General features: G+C 38.8%; 2 protein-coding genes across 4 annotated transcripts in view; one reads left to right on the top strand and one right to left on the bottom strand.

Moving 5' to 3' along the window:
• Positions 1-7,038, bottom strand: part of RARS2 (arginyl-tRNA synthetase 2, mitochondrial) — a 61,239-nt gene extending 54,201 nt beyond the window's left edge. For both annotated transcript variants that reach the window (XM_007528709.2, XM_060205497.1), the window contains exon 1: positions 6,938-7,038. In XM_007528709.2, the coding sequence (XP_007528771.1) occupies positions 6,938-6,973 (36 nt within the window). In that variant the 5' untranslated portion in view covers positions 6,974-7,038. The remainder of the gene's footprint in view (positions 1-6,937) is intronic.
• Positions 7,039-7,104: 66 nt separating this feature from the next.
• The window catches only part of ORC3 (origin recognition complex subunit 3), an 85,817-nt gene continuing 70,465 nt past the window's right edge, over positions 7,105-22,456 (top strand). For both annotated transcript variants that reach the window (XM_007528708.3, XM_060205501.1), the window contains exons 1-3: positions 7,105-7,209; positions 11,818-11,872; positions 18,627-18,724. In XM_007528708.3, coding sequence (XP_007528770.1) covers positions 7,186-7,209; positions 11,818-11,872; positions 18,627-18,724 — 177 coding nt within the window. In that variant the 5' untranslated portion in view covers positions 7,105-7,185. The remainder of the gene's footprint in view (positions 7,210-11,817; positions 11,873-18,626; positions 18,725-22,456) is intronic.

Below are 22,456 nucleotides of genomic sequence, written 5' to 3'. Positions count from 1 at the left end.
TAGAACAAACATGGCAGATTGTTAAATATATTTGTTCCAGATGCAACTGAATCCTACTTTTTTTTTTTTATTGTTGTTGCTAAAAAGAATAAATTACTTGTATGAATGAGCTCCATGTATTACGGTAAGTGACAGAAACCAGATTTTAAAAAGCTGTATGATTTGACATCTGTTAAATAGGTGAGAGCTTTGTGGTGATGCACCTGGTTGAGTGCACGTTACAGTGTACAAGGACCCCGGTTCAAGCCCCTGGTCCCCACCTGCAGGGGGAAAGCTTAACAAGTGGTGAAGCAGGGCTACAGGTGTCTCTCTGTCTCTCCTCCTCTCTATCATGCCCTTCCCTCTCAATTTCTGATGGTTTCTATTCAATAAATAAACATAATAAAGAAATTAATAATAAAAAAAGAATGAGCCATAAGTCAGAATTTCATCAAAGGTGGAGGGGTGAGAGGCTGAGGGTGAGTGTTTTGCAGAATATTGAGAAATCTTACATAGGTATCAACAACTGTATTTACTGTAAGTTATTAATTCCCCTAATAAAAATAAAAGAATTTCATCAGAAAGTGAAAGGAAGGCCTTTATATGAAGTTTGTTTTTGTTGTAGAAGAACCAGTGCAGATCCAGCTACCATTGTAGGAGGTTCCAGGGAGACTGGTCAACCTAGAAGAGACATGCTTCCCTATGTTTATAGTTACATTATTCACAACTGGAGATAATTATGTTTCTCACAAGTGTCAGTTTGCTTGCTTCTGTTTTGTTTGGATTTTTTTTTTTGACAAGTTTATATAAATGAGATCTGTAGATTCCATATGAGTGAAACCATCTAGTCAATGTCTTTCATCTCATTATTTATTTTGCTAAGCATAATCAGCTCCAGTGCCATCCATTTTGTCCCAAAGGGCACAGTATCTTTATTGGTGGCAGAGTAATATTCCATGGAATATATATCCTGTGACTTTTTAAGCCAGTCATCTATTGATGGGCATTTAGGCGGCTTCCACTCTTTGGCTACTGTTAATAATGCAGCTATGAACGTAAGGATGCATATGTCTCTTCAAACTAGTGTTTAAGTGGCCACTGGATAAATGCCTAAGAGTGGTATTGCTGGAGCATAAGGTAGTTCCATTTGCATTTCTCTTTTATTTTATTTATTATTAGAGAAAGAGGGAAGCTGAGTGAGGGGAAGGGGAGAGACAGAGGGACACTTGCAGTTCTACTTCACAACTTGTGAAGCTTTCTCCTTGCATGTGGGGACCAGGGCTTGAACCCAGGTCCTTGAGCACTATAGTGTGTGCACTTAACCAGGTACACCACCTGGCCTCTGCATTTCTCTAATGATAAGTGAAGTGGAGCATTTCTTCATGTGTCTGTGGGCCATGTGTATCTTTTCTTTAGAAAACTGCCTCTTTAGTTCTTTGGCCCATGTTTTTATTGAGCTATTTTTATAAAGCTAAAAATATTAAGAAAAAAATCCACAAAATATTAACCACAATTCATGATAAAGAAAGGAAGTAATATAACAGAATGTGCAGAAAATCTTGAGACTAAAAGCAGGGAGTATTTAAGGAGATATCAAAAGTGAAAATCCACAGGTGCCAGACCTAGTTTGGGAACTAGTTCATAAATCAGGATGAGGGACGGTTCAGGAGGTGGTGCATTGGACTCTCAAGTATGAGGTTTCAAGTTCAACCCTCGGTAGCACATGCATCAGAGTAATGTCTGGTTCTTTCTCTCTCCCCTTTCCTCCTACTTTTCTAATTAAAAAAAAAAATTGGGGAGTCAGGCAGTAGTGCAAGGACCAGCATAAGGACCCTGGTTTGAGCCCCTGGCTCCCCACCTGCAGGGGAGTCACTTCACAAGTGGTGAAGCAGGTCTGCAGGTGTCGTTCTCTCCCCCTCTCTGTCTTCCCCTCCTCTCTCCATTTCTCTCTGTCTTATCCAACAATGACATCAATAACAACAACAGTAATAACTACAACAATAAAACAACAAGGGCAACAAAAGGGAATAAATATTTTTTAAAAATCTTTAAAATAAATTAGAGGGAGATAGCATAATGGTCATGCAAAGAGACCCCAGTGCCTGAAGTTCCAATGTCTCAGGCTCAATTCCCCATACCATCATAAACTAGAGCTGAGTAGCACTATCATATAAATAAATTAATAAACTATATTAAAAATAAATTATACCCCTCTTATCCTACGGTCTTGTCAATATTTCCATTTTATAAATAAATAGTTAATTAAATTAAAAAGATAGCAATTTCATCCTAGTTGCTGGCTCCAAATTATAAGGGAGCTGGGGGTGGGGGGGTTCCACATGTTTTAAATCTCTAATTGATTTACTGCAGTGCCATGGCCTCATGCATATGTGATGCCATGGCTCCTGGGTCAAATTTTCCATTCTTTTCATTTCAGTTAGAGATAGAGAATGAGAGAAAAGAAAGGAGAGACACACAGAGAAGAGAGACACTATAGTACCACATCCCCTTCCATGGAGCTCTCCCATTCTATCCCTGGTGCTTCCATGTGGTGCCAGGGGTACAGCATGTGCCTTATCAATAACCTATGTCCTGGACCCTAGAGTCTACTTTTCCTTGTTTCATTTTCTAGTCTACCTCTGTTTTACTCTTGTAGTGGACATTTCAGTCATTAACAATAAACTAACATTCTTGCATTGGTAAAATAAATGAATTATATCACATGAACCTAAGACAAATGATTTACATACATAAGGAGGAATAGGTTTAAGTGCTTACCACGTACTAGCTACAATATTAAACTTTAGATTTGGCAACCTAAGATCAGAGATTCTAATTGACAGGATCTTTGGATTCATAGGTATCCATTATGGGTAAGCAAATTAACTAATCAGCTTGTGGGTAGACCTCAGCCATAGCTTTCTCTCTCTGGTATGCAGGCACATGCAGTTCCAGCTCTTAGTATCCAGGTACTGGGCACAAAGCCAAAAAGATATCCTCTCAAGGTCAAAGATAGCTCCCAGGCAGGGTACAGCCCAGATTTGAGCCCAGGCACCACATGGGAAGGTGCTATGGCACCAGGGAAGTACTGGTACTGTGATGGCTCCTCTCTCTGAATGAAAAAGTATCCCTGAGTGGTTACAAATGTGTGAAGCCTTGTGCTCAGGGAGACAAAAAAACTAGTCTGATGCTAAACTCCCTTAAGAGCTAAACTTGCCAGATTCAAAATCAAACCTATGGTGATTGCATAAAAACATGGATAATGAAAGAGACCCATATGCCTTAGCAATCAGTCATGTAGATGGCAAAACTGGCATCTTTTATGAAAATTAACTGTGTCTTTTTATCCATAAAACAGAGTGTGCAGTCAATTTTTTTTGGAGGGGGGGTTTGGAGAGGTACAGGGTTTTCACCAGGTTTCATAGTTTTGATTTAACTTTTTTTTTCCCCCCTCCTCAGATAGAGAGCCAATTTAGCACCAAAGCTTTCCTCAGTAGGGGGCCAGGCAGGGCTGCATATGGCAAATCAAGTACATTATCCCAGCCCTGAAAATTCTTGTAAGATGATTAATCACTCTTTCAGATCTAGTTAAACAGTCAATTACCCCTAGTTATTGTTCACTTTTGATTCTATACCTGTGTACATTTGTTACCATGAACCAAAGCACAAACATTCCTACTGCTGTGTTTTAGACACAGAAAGAGAAAGAGACCACCACATCAAAGCTCTCTTCAGAGTGGTGAGGGCTAAGCTTGAACCTGAGAACATGGCAAAACAACGCATTATCCAAGTGAGCTATTTTGACAGGCCAAACATTCCTATTCTTGCAAAAATTTCCTTAATAAGCATATTAGTGCACTAGTGCTGATCTACACTTACTAGTTTAAAATCTTTTATTTTTAAATTTTCGGGACAGGTTGAAACTACAATGAGTATAGGTGTATCTGGGTGGGACAAGTCTATGCCAAGAATGACTGAACTATGCACCTGCTTTTTCTCCCTTTAATTTCATAGGCAAAAATTCTGTTTTTAATGCTCTCTTTCTTTATAGTTAGATATAACTAGTCGTTGAGTCCTTCTTAGCCTACTTTACATATTGTTTAGATCACAACCTCTAGGTTCCATAACTTCTTTTTTCTTTTTCATTTAGCTTGAAGATTTTATTTATTTATTTATTTATTTTCATTTCTTTATTGGGGAATTAATGTTTTACATTCAACAGTAAACACAATAGTTTGTACATGCATAACATTTCTCAGTTTTCCATATAACAATACAACCCCCACGAGGTCCTCTGTTATCCTTCTTAGTTCCATAACTTCTTAAGGCAGTGTGTGTATGTGTGTATGGGGAGTGTGTGTGTGAAATGTCAAGGTCACTGGAAAAACCAAGAGTTTACTGTACAGAAGAAACTTGAATCCAGCTACAGTTGAACAAGATGTTATCAGAAGTTTATAGCCCTTTCTTCTTTCCTAAAGCCACCCCATCTCATTCCCTGCCCCTATAAAATACCTTGCCTTTGCTCCCTCAGGTAAAACATATTTGGGAGACTTTGCTCTTTGTTCTCACTTTAGTTAGTTCTAAGGTATTAGCAAAATTAACAAGTAGCTACTGATAGAATATTAATTGCCTCCCCCCACCCCAGCATACTTTGTCTCCAACTGTGTGTTGGGTACAGAACTCTCAAATGGCTCCTCCATTAACAGTACCTCTTAAATTTATTAGATTATGTTTAATGATCAGCATACTGTAAAGAAAAGTTGATAGTGAAACTACACCTCTGTTCATAAGCCATTTCTCCAATTTATTGACTTGAGGAGGCTATTTAATTCCCCTGGATGTCAACTTGCTCAACTGTATAACAGTCCTCAGCACTACCATAAGCCAGAGATGAGTGGTGCTCTGGTTGAAAAAAATAAGAGGATTGTGTGGTGGTTGGTGTACCTGGTAGAGAAGTACAGGACTTGAGTCTCAGTCACAGGTCCCATCCTACAAGGAGAAAGCTTCACAAGTAGTGAAGCAGTGCTGTGGGCAGCTTTGTCCCTTGACTCTCTACTGTGTCCCCCACCACTCTCAATTTCTGTTTACTTCCATTAAAAAAAAAAAATGGAAAAGAGAAAAAAAAATGTCCACTTGGAAGTAGTGGATTTGTTTAGCAGACAATGAGCCCCAGTGTTAACCCTGGTGGCAATAAAAAAAAAAGCAAATTAAATAAATGAAGATAACAGAATGAAGCTAACACAAATGGATGTTCCACACATTTGTTCCAACTTACCTTCATTCACAGAGAAAGATTAAAAAATGAGAGGGGGCGGGGTAGATAGCATAATGGTTATGCAAAGAGACTCTTATGCCTGAGGCTCCAAAGTCCCAGGTTCAATCCCCTGCACCACCATATGCCAGAGCTGAGCAGTGCTCTGGTAAAAAAAAAAAAAAAAAAGGAGAGAGAGAGATGGGGGCTGGGTGGTAGTGCAGTGGGTTAAGCGCACATGCCCGAAGCACAAGAACCAGCATAAGGATCCTGGTTTGAGCCCCTGGCTTCCCACCTGCAGGGGAGGGGCTGCTACATGGGCGGTGAAGCAGGTCTACAGGTGTCTATCTTTCTCTTCCTCTCTCTGTCTTCCCCTCTCTCGATTTCTCTCTGTCCTATCCAACAACAGCAGCAATGCAACAATAACAAGGGCAACAACAAAAAAGAAGGAAAAAAAGGAAAGAAATAAAGAAAAAGGAAAAAATGGCCTCCAGGAGCAGTGGATTTGTAGTGCAGGGATCAAGCCCCATCGATAAGCCTGGAGGCAAAAAATGAGAGGGGAGAAGACACTGCATCACTCTGGAACTTGTGAAGCCAGCAATTAAACTCAGGACCTCATGCTTGTGAGTCCAACGCTTCTATCCACTAAACCATCTCCCAAGTGGTCCCCCATTACTTTCTTTGAGAAACTGAACAGTGTTTACTGACATGGCACTTTGACTTAAAGCTGAAAGCAGAAACCCGCATACCTCCTTACTCTCCTCCCACAGTTTGGGCTCTCAGGTCAAAAAGTACCTAACTTGGGGCTGATAAGTTGAGAAACTGGCAGTAGATAGGTCAGTAAATCTAAAAGCATAAAGACAACATAGAGGGATCTCCCAATGAAAACCTAAAAATACTGTGAAAATGAATTAGGGGAAATCACATACCTGACAAAGCATGTCCACTAATACTTCTACTAATAATCAGGAGGCAGGTTTGCCAACAAAGCAATAGAAAATGTCCTTGAAAAATTCCATAGGTGACTGATCAGTGTCTGTTGAATTCTAGATTTATGTTGCAGACTTTATTTTAATCCCCTTATTAAAAACTGTCCAAACATACCTCTGAATCTAGAAAAGCAGGACTTACATTTACATTCCTACATTACATATCTTACATTCCTAATTACTTAAAATAATGATAAGAGATTGAGGAGGAGGACCTAATGGTGGTTGTATTATGTGGAAATGTTATATAAGCACAAACTATTATATTTTACTGTTGACTGTAAACCATTAATCCCCAATGAAGAAATAATAAAAAATTATGAGAGGCTACCAAATTAACTGAAATAGAAATGACCAGAGGTTAAAATTAGATGGTATGAATGGAAATTATAATCCCTCAACTTCACTAGTCGTGTCATTTCTACAGGTGTGTAATCACTGCCCAATAACTTTCTACCAAAGTAAAGCACACTATGCCGTGGGTGTTTGTTTAGTCTTGAGGGAAGAAGCAGGTGCTTTTCAGTTTACTTGTCGCTCTGAAGAGATGTGAATGTAGATCACATGCCCCACACTATACACCACGCTCCCCCAGGGTGGAAGCAGGTGACACAAACTGAATTTCTGCGGAATCTTCCCTCGGACTGACTGAAGACTAGCTCGCCGCAGTGAAAGAGCTTCTGGTTGAGGGTAGCCCTCCTCCCACTCTCAGGGTCCTTACCTGGCAGGCAATAGACCTACGGAAGGCGGACGCCATGTTCAGTCCTTAACCGGAGCACCAGCCTACACGTCTAAGCTTCACCCCGCCCATTTCTGCACACCCCGCCTCCTCACGCCGGAAGCCCGTCCCCGGATCGGGCTTCCAGCCAATCATAAATCCTCATTGTTCTCCAGTAACCTCTGCCCTGCTGTCGCGAGGGCGCGCGGGAAATCCCGAGTGCGACTAGAATCCGGCGGGCCTCTGAGACCATGGCCACCTCTTCGGTGTCCAAGGTACGTGGGACGGGCACCCGCTGGGGTTTCGCCGCCGCCTCATTCCAGGGAAAAGTAATCGATCGGAGGTTGCGTAGGCTTCCGTAAAACAGTTCTAGGGGAGGGAGCGGCGGCGTCTCTGCTTTAGATCCACTTGAGACCAGCCTTGCTTGGAGACTAAGGCGCTGGTCTATCTGCCTTAGTTGCATGAGTAGGAGTTTTAAAGTTCTGGGTTTTGGACCTGGGAAGCCCAGAGGATGTACCCCAGTCTCTCCCTCCTTTCTTTCACACCTCATACATGTTTACTGTGCGCCAGTAGAGCTACCGTTAGCTAGCGAGTTGAAAATAAACTCATTTTCTGCGCTCAAGTTAGGCTTTAATTTAACTACAGGCAGCCAGCCAGGACCATAAATTGTTTTAAGTATTAGCAAGAGAAGGTTCTAAGAAAACAATGTGTCTTCATGTACGTTGGGGTTAGCAGAGACCTATGGGAGAAAGTGACATTTTAGTTGGGGCCTGAAAAATTAGTAGGTAGGTAAAAGTTAGGGAGGGAAGACTGGTGTGAAAGCATAATGGATATGCAAAAAAAAAAAAAATTCATGCTGGAGGTTCCAGAGTCCCGACACTCAATTCCCTGCAACATCGTAAGCCAGAACTGAGCAGTGCACTTGTTGGGGGGTGGTGGTGGTGGAGGCTGTTCTAGCAGAATGATACAGTTGATGCCACAAAAGATAAAACTAAAATGGCATATTAAAAGAATTTTAAAAAGTCAATATCAGATGGTAGAGATAGAAAGTGAAAGTTGAACAATAAACACAAAGCAGAACTTGGACTGGGACTGGTGTATTACACCAAAGTAAAGGACTCTGGGGTAGTGGGGAAGGGATTCAGGTTATGGAACATGATGGCAGAAGAGGACCTAGAGAGGGGTTGAATTGTTCTGTGGAAAACTAAGAAACGTGAACAGGGGTAGATAGCATAATGGCTATGCAGAGAGGCCCTTATTCCTGAGGTTCTGAAGTTTCACATTCATGGTGAATTCACCATCTTTACCCCGTCTTGGATGGAGCTTGAAGACATCATGTTAAGTGAAATAAGTCAGAAACAAAAGGATGAATATGGGATGATCTCACTCTATGGGAGAAGTTGAAACAACAAGATCATAAAGGAAAACACTAAGCAGAATTTGGGCTATAGTTGCACCAAAGTAAAAGACTCTGGGGTGAGGGGGAGGGTTGATGTCTTGGAACAGGATGGCAGAGGAGGACCTAGTGGAGGTTGTATTATTATGTGGAAATGTTATGCATGTACAAACTATTGTATTTTACTATTTACTGTAAACCCCAATAAAGAAATTAAAAATTAAAAATAATATTAAGAATAAATAAGAGTATATGCTATAAAGATATAAAAGAATAAAATTAAGAATAAAAAAGTATACTATAGATATGCTGTGTGTGAGATAACATGGTTTTTTAAAATTGTTTACAAGATCACTGCTCAGCTTTGGCTTATAGTAATGTAGCAAATCGAACCTGGAATTTTGGAGCCTCAGAAATGAAAATTTTTTCTGCATAATTATTATACTATCACCCCTTCACCACATGGCTCTCCTTCTATAGGCAGAATTCATAGATGTGCAGGGATATCAAAACATGACAGTGTAGTTGGCAACAAATTCTAGAGCTCTACTATGGTAGCCATTCTTCTAGCGTTTGCCCTTCTTCCGTAGCCAGTCAACAGCGTCAGGTTGAGCCTGATGTAAAGTTTCGAGACCTCCTTTGAATCTGGAGAGGTGGCAGTCGTTGACTATGTGGGTCATAGTCTGTCTGTAGCCACAGGGGCAGTTCGGGTCATCTCTGGCTCCCCAGCGATGGAACATAGCGGTGCACTGGCTAATAAAATATGACTATTTTACATTTGAATTAAATCAAACTTGTGTAAGTTTACATATTCAGTTCTTCAGTGAAACTAACCACACTTTAAGGGCTCAGTAGTGTGGTCCTCCTTACCATGTTAATGCAGATATGTGATGTTCAGGTGGACAGTGCTGCTACAGACCAAGTAGAGTAAGATAATGTCTGGTAACTGTAATAGTATAGTGAAAAAGCCCCTAAAGTTAACCTATCAGATAAAAGTGAGAATGCACATGAAGTAGTTGCAAGAGACTTTTTTTCTATGTTAAAACAAATTAATGAAGAAAATTGGTTAGGATATGGCATAGCACCTGAGTGGGAGAGGTTACAGTACACCCACCACATGGGTTCACATTGATGTTCAAGTGAAGTGGTGCTGTGGTGTCTCCTTGTCTCAAAAAAAATATTGATAGAAAATTAGTGAGGCCACTCAGCAGTAGTGCTCATATATTTGACCCTGAGTTTATTCCTTTGAGCCACTTTAAAAATAAATAAATAAATAAATAAATAGACTAAGGGCTGCAGAGACATCATAATGGTTATGCAGAAAGATGTCAGGCCTGAGGCTTCAAAGTTTCAGGTTCAGTCACTAGCACCACCACCATAAACCAGAGTTGAGCAATGCTTAGGTCTCGCCATCTCTGTTTTTCTCATTAAAATAAAACTTTTTTAAAAAAAAAAAACTTAAAACAATTTTTGTATTTATTTTCCCCATTTTTGCCCTTGTTTTTTATTGTTGTTGTAGTTATTATTATTAATGTTGTCATTGTTAGATAGGACAGAGAGAAATAGGAGAGAGGAGGGGAAGACAGAGAGGGGGAGAGAAAGACACCTGCAGACCTGCTTCATAGCCTGTAAAGCGACTCCCCTGCAGGTGGGGATCAGTACTTGTGCTTCATGCCACGTGTGCTTAACCTGCTGCACTACCAACCAATAAAATGCATTTTTAGAACAGGGGAGATAGCATAGTGGTTATGTAAAGAGACTCATGGCTGAGGCTCCAAAGTCCCAGGTTCAATCCCCAGCGCTACCATACGCCAGAGTAGAGCAGTGCTCTGGAGGGGGGAAAAAAAAACAAAAAAACCACTGTACAGTGAATTTAATGTTTAATGCTGATTAAAATTAAGGTAAACTTTGCTTTCCAAGACAATATATCAATAACTGTAAGTCATAGGATTTAAGTACAAATGCCAGAAAGATTTAACTGTGCTTGTATTTTTTAGTAGAATTAATACTGTTTCTGTTTTGTGCTGGTTATAGTTTCATAGATTTTGAGTTATTTGTCCTCTAATTCATTTTGTTGCGTAAATTTTTCTCTTTTGCCTCTTTTATTTTTGTATCTTTTCCAGAATTGTTAGATTTATTTTTCCAGGAAACCATGCTTAGCATTATAGCAGAAATGCTTCTCTTGAATTGCTAGTTAAGAAGCAATATATAAATGTGACTATTTCAGGAGTTCATGGAAATTATTTATTTATTTAATTGGAACAACTGGCACCTCCAACATGCTTTTCTCTCCTTCCCTGGCTACTTTTTTCATAGGCTAGAGATACCATAGCACTGAAGTTTCCTTCCACCTTGTCCTGGGGTTTGAACCTGGGCTGTATACATGATAATGCACACAATTCATTAGCTATCTCTCTAGTCCTTGGCACTTTACAGGAAAAATTTTCTGAAATCTACTTATCTACAAGATAACTTGAGGGCCAGGGAGTCAGGCGGAAGCTCAGTGGGTTAAGCACACAAAGCACAAGGACCGGGATAAAGATCCCAGTTTGAGCTCCCAGCTCCCCACCTGTAGGGGAGTCACTTCACAAGTGATGAAGCAGGTCTACAGGTGTCTTTCTCTCCCCCCTCTGTCTTCCCCTCCTCTCTCAATTTTTCTCTGTCCTATCTAACAACGACAACAGTAGTAACTACAACAGTAAAAAGAAACAACAAGGACCACAAAAGGGAATAAATAAATAAATAAAATTTTTTTTTTAAAAAAGAGATACTTGGGGGCCGGGGAAAAGTCGAATACTGATGCATTAAGACTTTCTTGGTGTACTGCACCAAAGCAAAAGACTCCCCGGGCGGGTGGTGGGGGTGGTGGTGGTGTTTCAGGTCCTGGAACATGATGGCAGAGGAGGACCTAGTGAGGGTTGAATTGTTATGTGAAAACTGGGAAATGTTATGCATTTACAGACTATTGTATTTTACTGTTGACTGGATAAGTGCCACACGATAACCGATTGCACCACTGGAGCTCTTTTACTGGCTACTGTAAGCCATTAACCCCCCAATAAAGAAATTAAAAAAAAAAAGTGGTGGTGCAAAGCACAAGGACCCGCATAAGGATCCCGGTTCGAAGCCCTGGGCCCCCCACCTGCAGGGGAGTCGCTTCACAAGCTCTCACCCTCTATGTCTTCCCCTCCTCTCTCCATTTCTTTCTGTCCTATCCAACAACGACGACATCAATAACAACAACAATAATAACTACAATAATAAAATCAACAAGGGCAACAAAAAGGGAATAAATAAATATTAAAAAAAAAAAGACTTTCATGCTTGAGACTCCAAAGTCCCAAATTCAGTACTCTACACCACCATAATCGAGAGTTGAGTGGGGCTTTAGTTAAAAAAAAAAAAAGCAAAAATTAAGATACTTGGTTAATCAGATTGGCCCGTTCCTTGGCTACTTTAATTTTTGTTTATATCTTTCCTTTTTTAGGGTTGTTTTGTGTTTAAGCCAAACTGCAAGAAGAGAAAGATCTCTGTGCCCATAGGTAAGATATATTAGATTTCTTCTCCAAATCTTAGACCTTAGAAGCTAACCTAACTCTAACCAAATGTTGTGATTTTTCTGTCAGACCATAACACATTGATATATCGCAAGTGTAAGCCAAGTAATGTTCTAAGATTTAGGTTAAAGAAATACATTAAGAACCTCAGAGTTCTGCAAGGATTCAAATTCAGATTCAGATGACAAATTTGAAAATAAATTTCCCTTAAAAGCGATACCATCATTCTTTAAAAAAAATTATCTATAGCATATAAGAACTTTAAGCAAAGATGATTGTATCATCTGAACCTGAGTGAGGTGCCTTAGGTATTTCATTCACCTTGATGGGGTTTAGAGCTTCCCATTGCTTATTCAGAACTTTTCCATTGTTTTGGTTCTTTATTATTATTATTACTTAACAAAATATTCCCTGCCCTTTAACTAGAAACCCAAGATTTGTTTTCTATTCATAAGCAGACTGTAGGAAAACTGCCTTATTTTCAGAATTATATCTTCATTAAAGACTTACTTAGGTTTCATTAGAAAGTCAGACTAGTCACTGCAACAACTAGTTCAAAGTAATGACATATCTGGGGAACAAAATGCTTCAGAAATATCTTATTGACATGAATTTTGCTAGTGAATGCAAATACATTGCTTCAAATACAGTCATGTATGAACTTTAAAGTATGTATAATATTTTTTGCATAGAAGTAATTATTTCTAAAGTTCTTAAAAATCATTTTCAGGGCTCCCTGAAATCTTCTTTAATACTTTGCTAACTCATATTCTATCTCTAAAGGTACATTTTAGGTGAGCCCATGTTAATTTTCAATAAGCAGAGCCTGAATTAATGTTTTTATTGTGAATTATCTTAGTAGTTACGTTAGGCACTGGTTCCATTTTATTAATAATTTTAATTACCAAAATACTGGTTTGTTGGTTGTTGGCTTTCTATATGATTGTTACTTTAACAGTGCCCCATCTTAACACATGGGATTAAAATAATAAAATAATCTGCATACTTAAAAATATGTTAAACATTTAAAAATTTTATTTTAGTGAGAAAGACACAAAGGAATGATAGAGACCAATGCACTGCTTCAGACAATGAGTTAGTGATCAAGTTAAGAAGACTTGATTTCCTTGAATCACAGGAAGGAAGTGTACATTATACTGGTTCTCAATGGTGTCTGCTTAGTATGATTTCAGTAACTCCCCCCACCCTAATAAAATTATCAGTTCACATGCAGTTTTGTTCTTTTTTCTTTTTTTACCAGAGCACTACTCAACACTGGCCTATGATGGTGTTAGGGATTGAACCTTGGGCTTTTAGTAGCTCAGACATGAAAGTGGCAGTGATGGACTTGAAAATACTGAACAGAGACCAGTTACAGAATAAATTATTTTATTTTGGGTTCGGCAAGGTAGCTCACCAAGATCACATACACAACTCAGACACAAGTCCAGTCTCCTATGCAGCTTTGATGCAGTAGTATTTTTCCCACTTTTGGTTTCTCTATTTAAAAAGGCCAACCTGGAGCAATGAGGCATTAGGGAAGGCAAAAAAAAAAAAAAACAACATTGTTTTATTTTTATGGTGATCAGTTTATGAACATTATTTCATTAATATTAGATATTCACGACACGTTCCCTTTTTTCCCTTAAAGTATTTATTTATTTTCAGATTATGGTGGTGCTAGGAACTGAACCTGGGACTTTAGAACTCTAGGCATGAAAGACTTTTGTGGAGCCGAGTGGTGGCGCACCTGGTTGAATGCACATGTTACAGTGTGCAAGGAACTGGGTTCGAGCCCCCAGTCCCCACCTGCAGGGGTGAAGCAGTGCTGCAGGTGTCTCTCTGTCTTTCACCCTCTCTATCCCTCCCTTCCCCCTTAATTTCTGACTGTCTCTATCCAATCAATAAATAAAGATAATAAAAAAAATTTTTTTAAAGAAAATCTTTTGCATATGCTCTCTCCCCAGCCCAAGAGATTAAATGCGGGAGGGGGGGTGGCTTTCTCAATCATATTGCTTCTTCTTCTAGCGTTTGCCAATCATATTGCTAATAATTTAGACAGCTGGGATTTGACAGAGTATTTTTATTTCAGACTCCATGATATAACTGTTAGTTAATACCGTCTCTTATGAGGCAAAGTTTTGCTTAAAACTTCCACCTGGTAAAAGTACTCAACTGTTTGAGTGCCAGACTTGCATTCCTGAGGCTCCTGGTTTGATTCCTGGCACTGAATGTGCCAATGTGATGTTCTGGCTTCTTTCTCTCTCCCTCTCTCATGTGAAACTATCTTATATAAAGTAAATAAATCTTAAATTAAATCTTAAATTTTTTTACTTAGAACTTTTTTTCTTGTATTGATGTGCAACTTTTTTTTTCTTTTAAATTTGATAGTACAGAGAGAAATTGAGAGGGAAGTAGGGATAAAGAAAGAGAAAAATATCTGCAGCAGCACTCTTCAGGTGGGGACTCAGGGAACCAGGGTCTTTGCACATGGTAATGTGTGTGCTTAACTGGGTGCACCACTGCCTGCCCTCACAGCTATAATTTTTTTTTAAGATTTGTTAAATCATTTTAGAATTGGTAAGCTTAATATGTACAACTATATGATTTGAAGGATTCTGTTTTTTATGTTTATTTTTTATTATTGTGCTGACCTAGATACTGTTATGATAGAAGAATTTTAGAAGAATTAACCCTGATTATAAAATGACAGATGGAGCAAGGAATGAGAACATAGATTTTAGCACCTGCCTTCACTGGCTTCAATTCCTCAAGCAGATTGCCTGAAGAAGTAGGAAGATGCTCTGTATTTGTCCACCATCTGTTCCCTGACTTGAAGACATTTTAGTGTATACCTAAGATTGCTAACTCTCCCTTTCCTCAGTAAACTGTAAAAAGTTTCACATCCTAAAAACAACTGGGCAGAGGGTGGAGTGGGAAGGTTGACAGACTGGCAGCAACATTGGAACTCTTGAGATTCACACTGAAGTAGAGCTCTGTGAGTGGGAACCTGAGGAAGCCTGACAAATTCATGTCTTAATTTGCCACTTTTCTGTGATTTTACTCATGCAAGTAAAGTTTTCCTACCTTGTTTTAGTCATATTGTAGCTTCTTGTGATTTTCAATATTTTTCCTATTTACTAATGAGATAATTAGGAGGAGAGAGCGAGAGAACCAGAGCATCACTCTGGTACATGCACTGGCAGGGATTGGACTTGAGATCTTATGCTTGAGATTCCAATGCTTGATACAGTGCATAACCTCCCAGGCTGCTTTCTTATTTTTTATGTTGTTTGCATTTTTTATACTTTGTCTACTGTTTCACCCTATGGCAATTTCAGAATCTTCTAAGAGTTTTGATAAAATTTAAAATTCAGTATGTTTTTTTTATTATTATCTTCATTGATTTATTGGATAGAGACAGCCAGAAATTGAGAGGAGGAGGGGAGATAGAAAGGGAGAGAAACAGAGAGACACCTGCAGACCTGCTTCACCACTTGCCCAGCTTTTCCCCTGCAGGTGGGGATCGGGGGCTTGAACCCAGGTAACGTGCACTCGACCAGGTGCATCACCACCCGGCCCCAAAATTAAGTATGATTTTAAATTCTGAGTTAAGTAGCCCATAAGTATGAGGTCCAGAGTTCAGTCCCTGAAATCACATGTGCCAGAATGAGCTTTGTCTTTATGAGTTGTTGGAAAAGTCATGATGTATTTTGCATAGAAAAAAAATGTTATGACTTTTTCCAACAACCCAATAAATAACTCTTAAAAAAAAAAAAGTCAAATATGATTAGGAGAGTTCCTTAAAATGAAAGTGAATGTATCCTAAACTACCAGTTAACTCTAAAACTTCTGGTAGAAACATATACTAGTATAATCTCATTAAAGTCAGGATAAAATAAATATTTATTTATATAATTATAATTGAAGGAGGCCAAGGGTTGGCACACCTGGGGGAGCACATGTGTTAATTACCATGCTCAAGGACTGGGGCTTGAGCCCCTACTCTTTACCTGCAGGGGAATACTTCACGAGTAGTTAAGAAGCCCATCTGCAAATGTCCCCCTTTCCCTTTCAATTTCTATCTTATCTTAATTAATTAATTAATTAATTAAAGCCACAGAAGGGTGACACCTGTAGCACTGCATCATTGCTTAGGAAGATTTCCCCTGCAGGTGGATACAGGGGGCTTGAACCAGGTCTTTGTGCATTGTAACAAGTAACCTGAAATCACATGTGCCAGAAGTTATTATAAGTTTAATAATGAACTGTTGGAAAAGTCATGTGACACATTTTGCATAGAAAAAATGTTGCGACTTTTTTGACAACCCAATAGTAATAAATAAATAACTCTTTAAAAAAAAAAGAATAAAATACTGTAACCTGCTGCGTCACCACCCACACCCACCCTAGACCTATTTCTACTCTGTACTGAATTGTACTACCAAAGTATTATACCTAAAGCAGTTCAGTTTTGGTATAGGAATTGAGCAGAGTAATACAAAAAGTTTAATAATAGTTGCAAGTGTATGTGTGTGTGTTTATGTTAACAGTTACTTTATTTCAAATCAGTGGAAGAAAGCCTGGGTTATTCAGTTGGTGAATGTTTTTCAAACTGAAGGGTATGACCCAAATATGAGCTATGAAATAAATTTGTGGGTCTTCATAATAGTCCTTAAAAGCAGAATAAACAACAAGGGCAACAAAAGGGAATAAATAAATAAAATAAATATTAAAAAAAAAAAAAGAAGAAAAAAAAGCAGAAGAAAACAGCTGGAGAGGTGGCACATTGGCTTGGACTTTGGACTTGGATGTACATGGTCCTAAATTCAGTCCCGAGCATTACATATGTCAGTGTGATAATCCAATTTTATCTCTGATGAAGACAGATCTTTAAAAAAAAAAAAAACTAGAAATGAAAGCACTTGATATTTTAAAAGTATGTGTGTGTGTATACACACACATATATATATATATATATATGTATAATTTTATTTTAATTTTACTATGAGAGAGATACAGAGAGAAAGAGACCAAAACCTGGGACTTTGGAGTCTAAGACATGATAGTCACTCTGTATAACCTTTATGCTATCTCCCCTACCAAGCATTTGATATCTTGTGATAAGGATTATTGGTATTGTTTTGTTTTAGGCAACTATACTGGCATCCTGGTGTAGTTAAAGATAGTGTTGACACATACCAGTTCCAGAGTGCCAACCAGCCCTGGTACTGTTCTGCCAGCTGTGTACATTTGACTACTTAGTTACAAGAGAGTCTTGGCAACTGCTTATGACTAGAAAGGTTAAGTCTTTTTATTTCTGTTAAATATGTATATATTGAATACATTAGATAAAATGTGTTCTTTAATGTTTATCTTGCCTTAAATGTTTTTTGAGAACAGAGTCCTGGAGGTTATACTGTAGGGTACTGGACTTGGAAGCATGAGGTCCCAAGCTCTAGATCTCATTTGTTTTCTCCCTCCCACCCCTGTTAATAAATAAATAAAATATAAAAAAGGAAAACTGTGCTGTCTTTCAGGAAAAAAGTTTGAAGATCATTGTAGCAAATAGTATTTTGTTAAGTGATTAAGTATTTGAAGAAAATATTCAAAATAGTATAGAATAATACAGACTGAGTGAATAAAAAGGTGGTCTAATTAATTGAATGAAACAAACAGCAAGATTAGTAGAAGAAATTATTTAATAAAGTTTTAAATCAATGTAAAATTTTATAATATGTAACAAAATATATTAGTATAAAATGTGTATAATTGAAACTAAAACTGTCAAATAAAACCTTGGAAATTAAAAATTCAGTGCAGGGAGTCAGGCAGTAGAGCAGCGGGTTAAGCACACATGGCACAAAGCGCAAGGACTGGCTTAAGGATACTGGTTCGAGTCTCCAGCTCCCCACCTGCAGGGGAGTCGCTTCACAAGTGGTGAAGCAGATCTGCAGGTGTCTATCTTTCTCTCCCCCTCTCTGTCTTTCCCTCCTCTCTCCATTTCTCTCTGTCCTATCCAACAACAATAATATCAATAAAAACAATAATAACTACAACAATAAAACAACAAAGGCAACAAAAAGGGAATAAATAAATATTTTTTAAAAAGGTTGGCTTTAAAAAAATTTTTTTCAATGCAGCCCAGAAGGTGACATAGTGAGTGAAGTTAACACTTGGAAGCATGAGATCCTGAGTTTGATACACAGCAGCACAAGTTCCAGAGTGATGTTCCATTATATCTCTCTCAAAAACACATAAATAATAAAAAGAAATGCAAGTTCAGTGATACAGTCAAAACAAAAACCAAAATTCAGTGATAGAAATGCAATCTAAAATTGAAAAGATTTTAAATTTAAAAGCTGCAGTTAAATATGAAGTTAAAAGGTTGAGTAAAAGATCATTTTATGATACCTTTCCCAAAACATGCATTTTGATAAAATTTAAATAACTACCCCGTTGGGACTGGGTCACCAAGTACAAAGACCTGGGTTCAATCCCCAGTCCCCACCTGCAGTTGGGAAGCTTCCCAAATAGGGCAACAGTGCTGCAGGTGTCTCATTGTATCTCTTCCTTTCTATCTCCCTGTCTCCTCTTGATTTTTCTCTGGCTCTATCCAAAAAATATGTTGATGTAGATATAGATAGATCTACCCTACCACTACCATGACTTCACACAGAAATTTTCTAACTTTGATTGTATGGTAAAGAAACTGACTTTTTTTTTTCTGTAATTTTAGAGGACTATTTTAAGAAAGGGAAAAATGAGTCTGAAGACAGTAAGCTTCGTTTTGAAACTTACCACTTGATGTGGCAGCAAATGAAATCAGAAACTGAGGTGAGTTTTTTTTGAGGGGGGTGGTTTGACATTACTTTAATAATGTAAATCTCATATTCATTGCTTCCTATCTTCCATTCCACTCATTTACAAAAGTGTTGATGAAATTGGGTAATGTTGGTTAAGTATGTAGACTGTATATTCTTTTCAAAAATGTTAAACTCACATATCCAGTATTAACTAAGCTTCAACTACTAGAACCTATATGTATAATAATACTTGTTAAGCCAGAGACTTTTTACATATCTTTACACCTTTAAATGGTGATACTTTTTAAATTTTCCACTCAGCTATACAGGTAAGAAATCAAACTATTTCAAAACTACTTCACTCCTTCTCCTCATGTTCAGTTACCATACTCTTTATAGTCTGGCTCTGAAGACTTCACCATAAGAAGTTGGTAGTTCTAGAACCAGTAATCTTGACTAGACTTGTTTTGCTTGACTAAGATAACACTGTATTTATTTATTTATTTATTTATTTGTAGTTTAATAATGATTGACAAGATTGTGGTATAAGAGGGATACAATTCCATACAATTCCCACCACCAGAGTTCCATCTGCCCTCCATTGGAAGTTTCCCTATTCTTTATTCCTCTGGGAGTATGGACCAAAGATCTTTATGGGGTGCAGAAGGTGAGAGGTCTGACTTCTGTAATTGCTTCTCCACTAAACAATTACATGGGACAGGTCAGTCTTTCCAGGGCAGGGCTCTGGAGAGGTGAGATTCCAGGACACATTGGTGAGGTCATATGTCCAGGGAAGTCAGGTTGGCATCATGGTAGCATCTGTGACTTGGTTGAAAAGCATTAAGATGTAAAGCAGAACAGATTGTCTAATAATCAGGAACTAAAAAGGTAAGAGTATAGCAGATGAAAATTTGGATCTTCATGTTGGAAGGAGCTAGGAAGTTTATTTTAGGTATATTTCGAGGGGCCCATGACTTTACTAATTTTTGGCTGAGCCCAAAACTAAGTTGGGGGGAAATATCTACCTTAAAGTAAAAATGTACAATGTTCTACAGGGATGCTAAGTGCGTGCACCAAGCAAGTAGAAAGACATGAGAAAGAAGCCATAAGGTACTTAATCAAATATTTTCTACTTAGACCTAGATACCCTCCTCAACTATTCCCTTCAGATGAAGTAAGGACTACAAAAGCTGGATAAGGGCTAGAGACTGGCACATTTTGATGATGGCCGTTTTGGTCACGACCAGGCTGCCCTATCATCTAGGGCCCTAGTCAGGGAATCCTTGGATTCCCACATAGATGTGATGGGCCTAGACCTCTAGCAGATCCCTGTCTCCACCATCACTGGTCATCTCGATCAGGAACAGCATTGTTGACCCACTTGTGAGCCTCTACAGAACATTGCCCTCAGTGTAAAACAACAGTGGTAGAAATTGCCCCACTCTTGGGAGGGAGACTGGGTCAACATATTCTGACACTCAAGGAAAGCTGATCCTGAAATGATTGTGGCCTAGAATGTTCCTAGCTATGACCATTGAATGTGAGCTCAGACTGACAGGGATGCAGAGGTAAATGGGCCCAAGGTCAGATCAGTGTTGTTTACAGTTAATGGCATTTGTATACTTTTCCCAAATTTGGGAGCTTCTCTCTGCCCTTATTCAGCTTTCTAGTCCTTATTCAGCTGCCCTTATTCAGCTTTCTAGTCCTCAACTCTGACACCATCTTTCTAGACAATACTCCTAGTCCACTTGCATGTTAGCTACTGGGCTCAGCCAAAAATTAGTTATGGAGCCTTTGGAAATATACCGAAAATAGCACTATACTTTTTGAAAATATTTTTATTTATTCGTTATTGGATAGAGAGAGATATTGAGAGGATGGGGACATAGAGAGGGAAAGAGACAGATACCTGCAATCCTGTTTCACCGCTCATGAAGCTTTCCCTTTGCAGGTGGGGATCAGGGGCTTGAACCTGGGTCATTGAGCATTGTAATGTGAGTGCTCAGCCAGCTGTGCCACTGCCTGGCCCCCTGTATTTTTTGTTTTAATGACTTGGGATAGTTAATATAGTTTATATACTTTACAGTTTATTTCTTTTTTTTTATATTTATTTTATTTATTTATTCCCTTTTGTTGCCCTTGTTGTTTTATTGTTGTAGTTATTATTGTTGTTGTCGTTGTTGGATAGGACAGAGAGAAATGGAGAGAGGAGGGGAAGACAGAGAGGAGGAGAGAAAGATAGACACCTGCAGACCTGCTTCACCGCCTGTGAAGCGACTCCCCTGCAGGTGGGGAGCTGGGGTTCGAACCGGGACCCTTATGCCGGTCCTTGTGCTTTGCGCCACCTGCGCTTAACCCGCTGCGCTACAGCCCGACTCCCTACAGTTTATTTCTGTTCCTTACCTCTCTTTTTTTATACTTTAATTTAGTTATTTATTTTGAATAGAGACAGAGAGGTCAAAGGAGGAAAAAGAAAGAGAGAGGGAGGGGGGGAAGGAGAGAGAGAGACAGAGATAGGAAAGACACGTGAAGCAGGGCTTTACTGCTTGCAAAGCTTTCCCCTTACAGGTGGGAACCATGGACTTGTACCCAGGACTTAGACATTATAACATGTATTCTTAACTGGGTACAATATCGTCTGGCCTCTCCCTTTACTCTTTATTTTGTAGTACTTAGAGACTTTGCTCATCCATATATCTCTTGAAATTGATTTGGGGTTTCCAGTATAGGGCTTCATGATTTCATTTCTGTTTGTTGTTATTGTTTTCTTGTTTTGTTTTTTGTCGTTGCTGAGGTTTCACTGTTCTGAGCTGTTTATTTTGTTTGTTTGATTTTTCCAAAGATAAAGAGAGGGGCCAACCCAATGGCACCTTTGATAGACCTACATGCTGCTATGCACAAGGTCTCAAATTCAAACCTCCCTGCCTTCTCTTGCAGGGGGGCAGGCTTTATAAGCAGTGGCAGTGCTCTGTCTCCCCCTTCCCTCTCAAATCCTCTGTCTCTATCCAAAAAAAAAGACAAAAAAAGATAATGGAATATCTTAAATCTTAGAGAGAGAGAGAGAAGGAAAGATAACACAGCAGGAATTTACTCCAGTGCAGTGGGCAGGGGTTGGATTTAGACCTGACTCCCATGCATGGCAAAGCAGGTGCACCACCCAGATGAGATATTTTGCTTTACAGTCATCTTTATTTCCAAGCCTAGATTGTCATACTAGTCTCCTAATTGATGTCTTTGCCTCTGATGTCAAGCTCTTCAGGTCAGTGACTAGCCCCAAAGGTACCATTGACCAAATTAGGTAAATTATCTGTTAAGATTCCCTGTGGGGCTAGCAAAATAGCTCAGTCTTTTAGATAGTGTGCTGCTTTGCCATGTGTGCAACCCAGGTTCAAACAGTAAAGGAAGTTATAGTGCTGTTCTCTCTCTCATCTAAAAAAAAAAAAAAAAAAAAAAGACTTGAATGTACTGTGAGGTTAAACCTTCTAAAACAGTAATTATGTCTCTAACAATGATTTTCCTTCTAGGATAAAATCCAGACTCTTTAGCACCGGATATATTTTTTTCTTCGTCTATTGCCTTGTGTTTTTTTTTTGTCTAGTCTCATTTTCTAACACTTTATTTTTTTAGTTTTTTAATGTCTGTAGCTTCCCAAATGTTTGGTGCTTTCTTCCTTCCTTGATTCGTCAACTCCCCATTCCTTCTAACTTTCTCTTATCCATAGTCACCTGCTCCTAATGCTCTGACACAGATATATTTCCTCTTC

Source organism: Erinaceus europaeus, chromosome 13 (assembly GCF_950295315.1).
Source record: "Erinaceus europaeus chromosome 13, mEriEur2.1, whole genome shotgun sequence".
Lineage (NCBI taxonomy): Eukaryota > Metazoa > Chordata > Mammalia > Eulipotyphla > Erinaceidae > Erinaceus > Erinaceus europaeus.
This window is presented reverse-complemented; position numbering and strand designations above follow the sequence as displayed.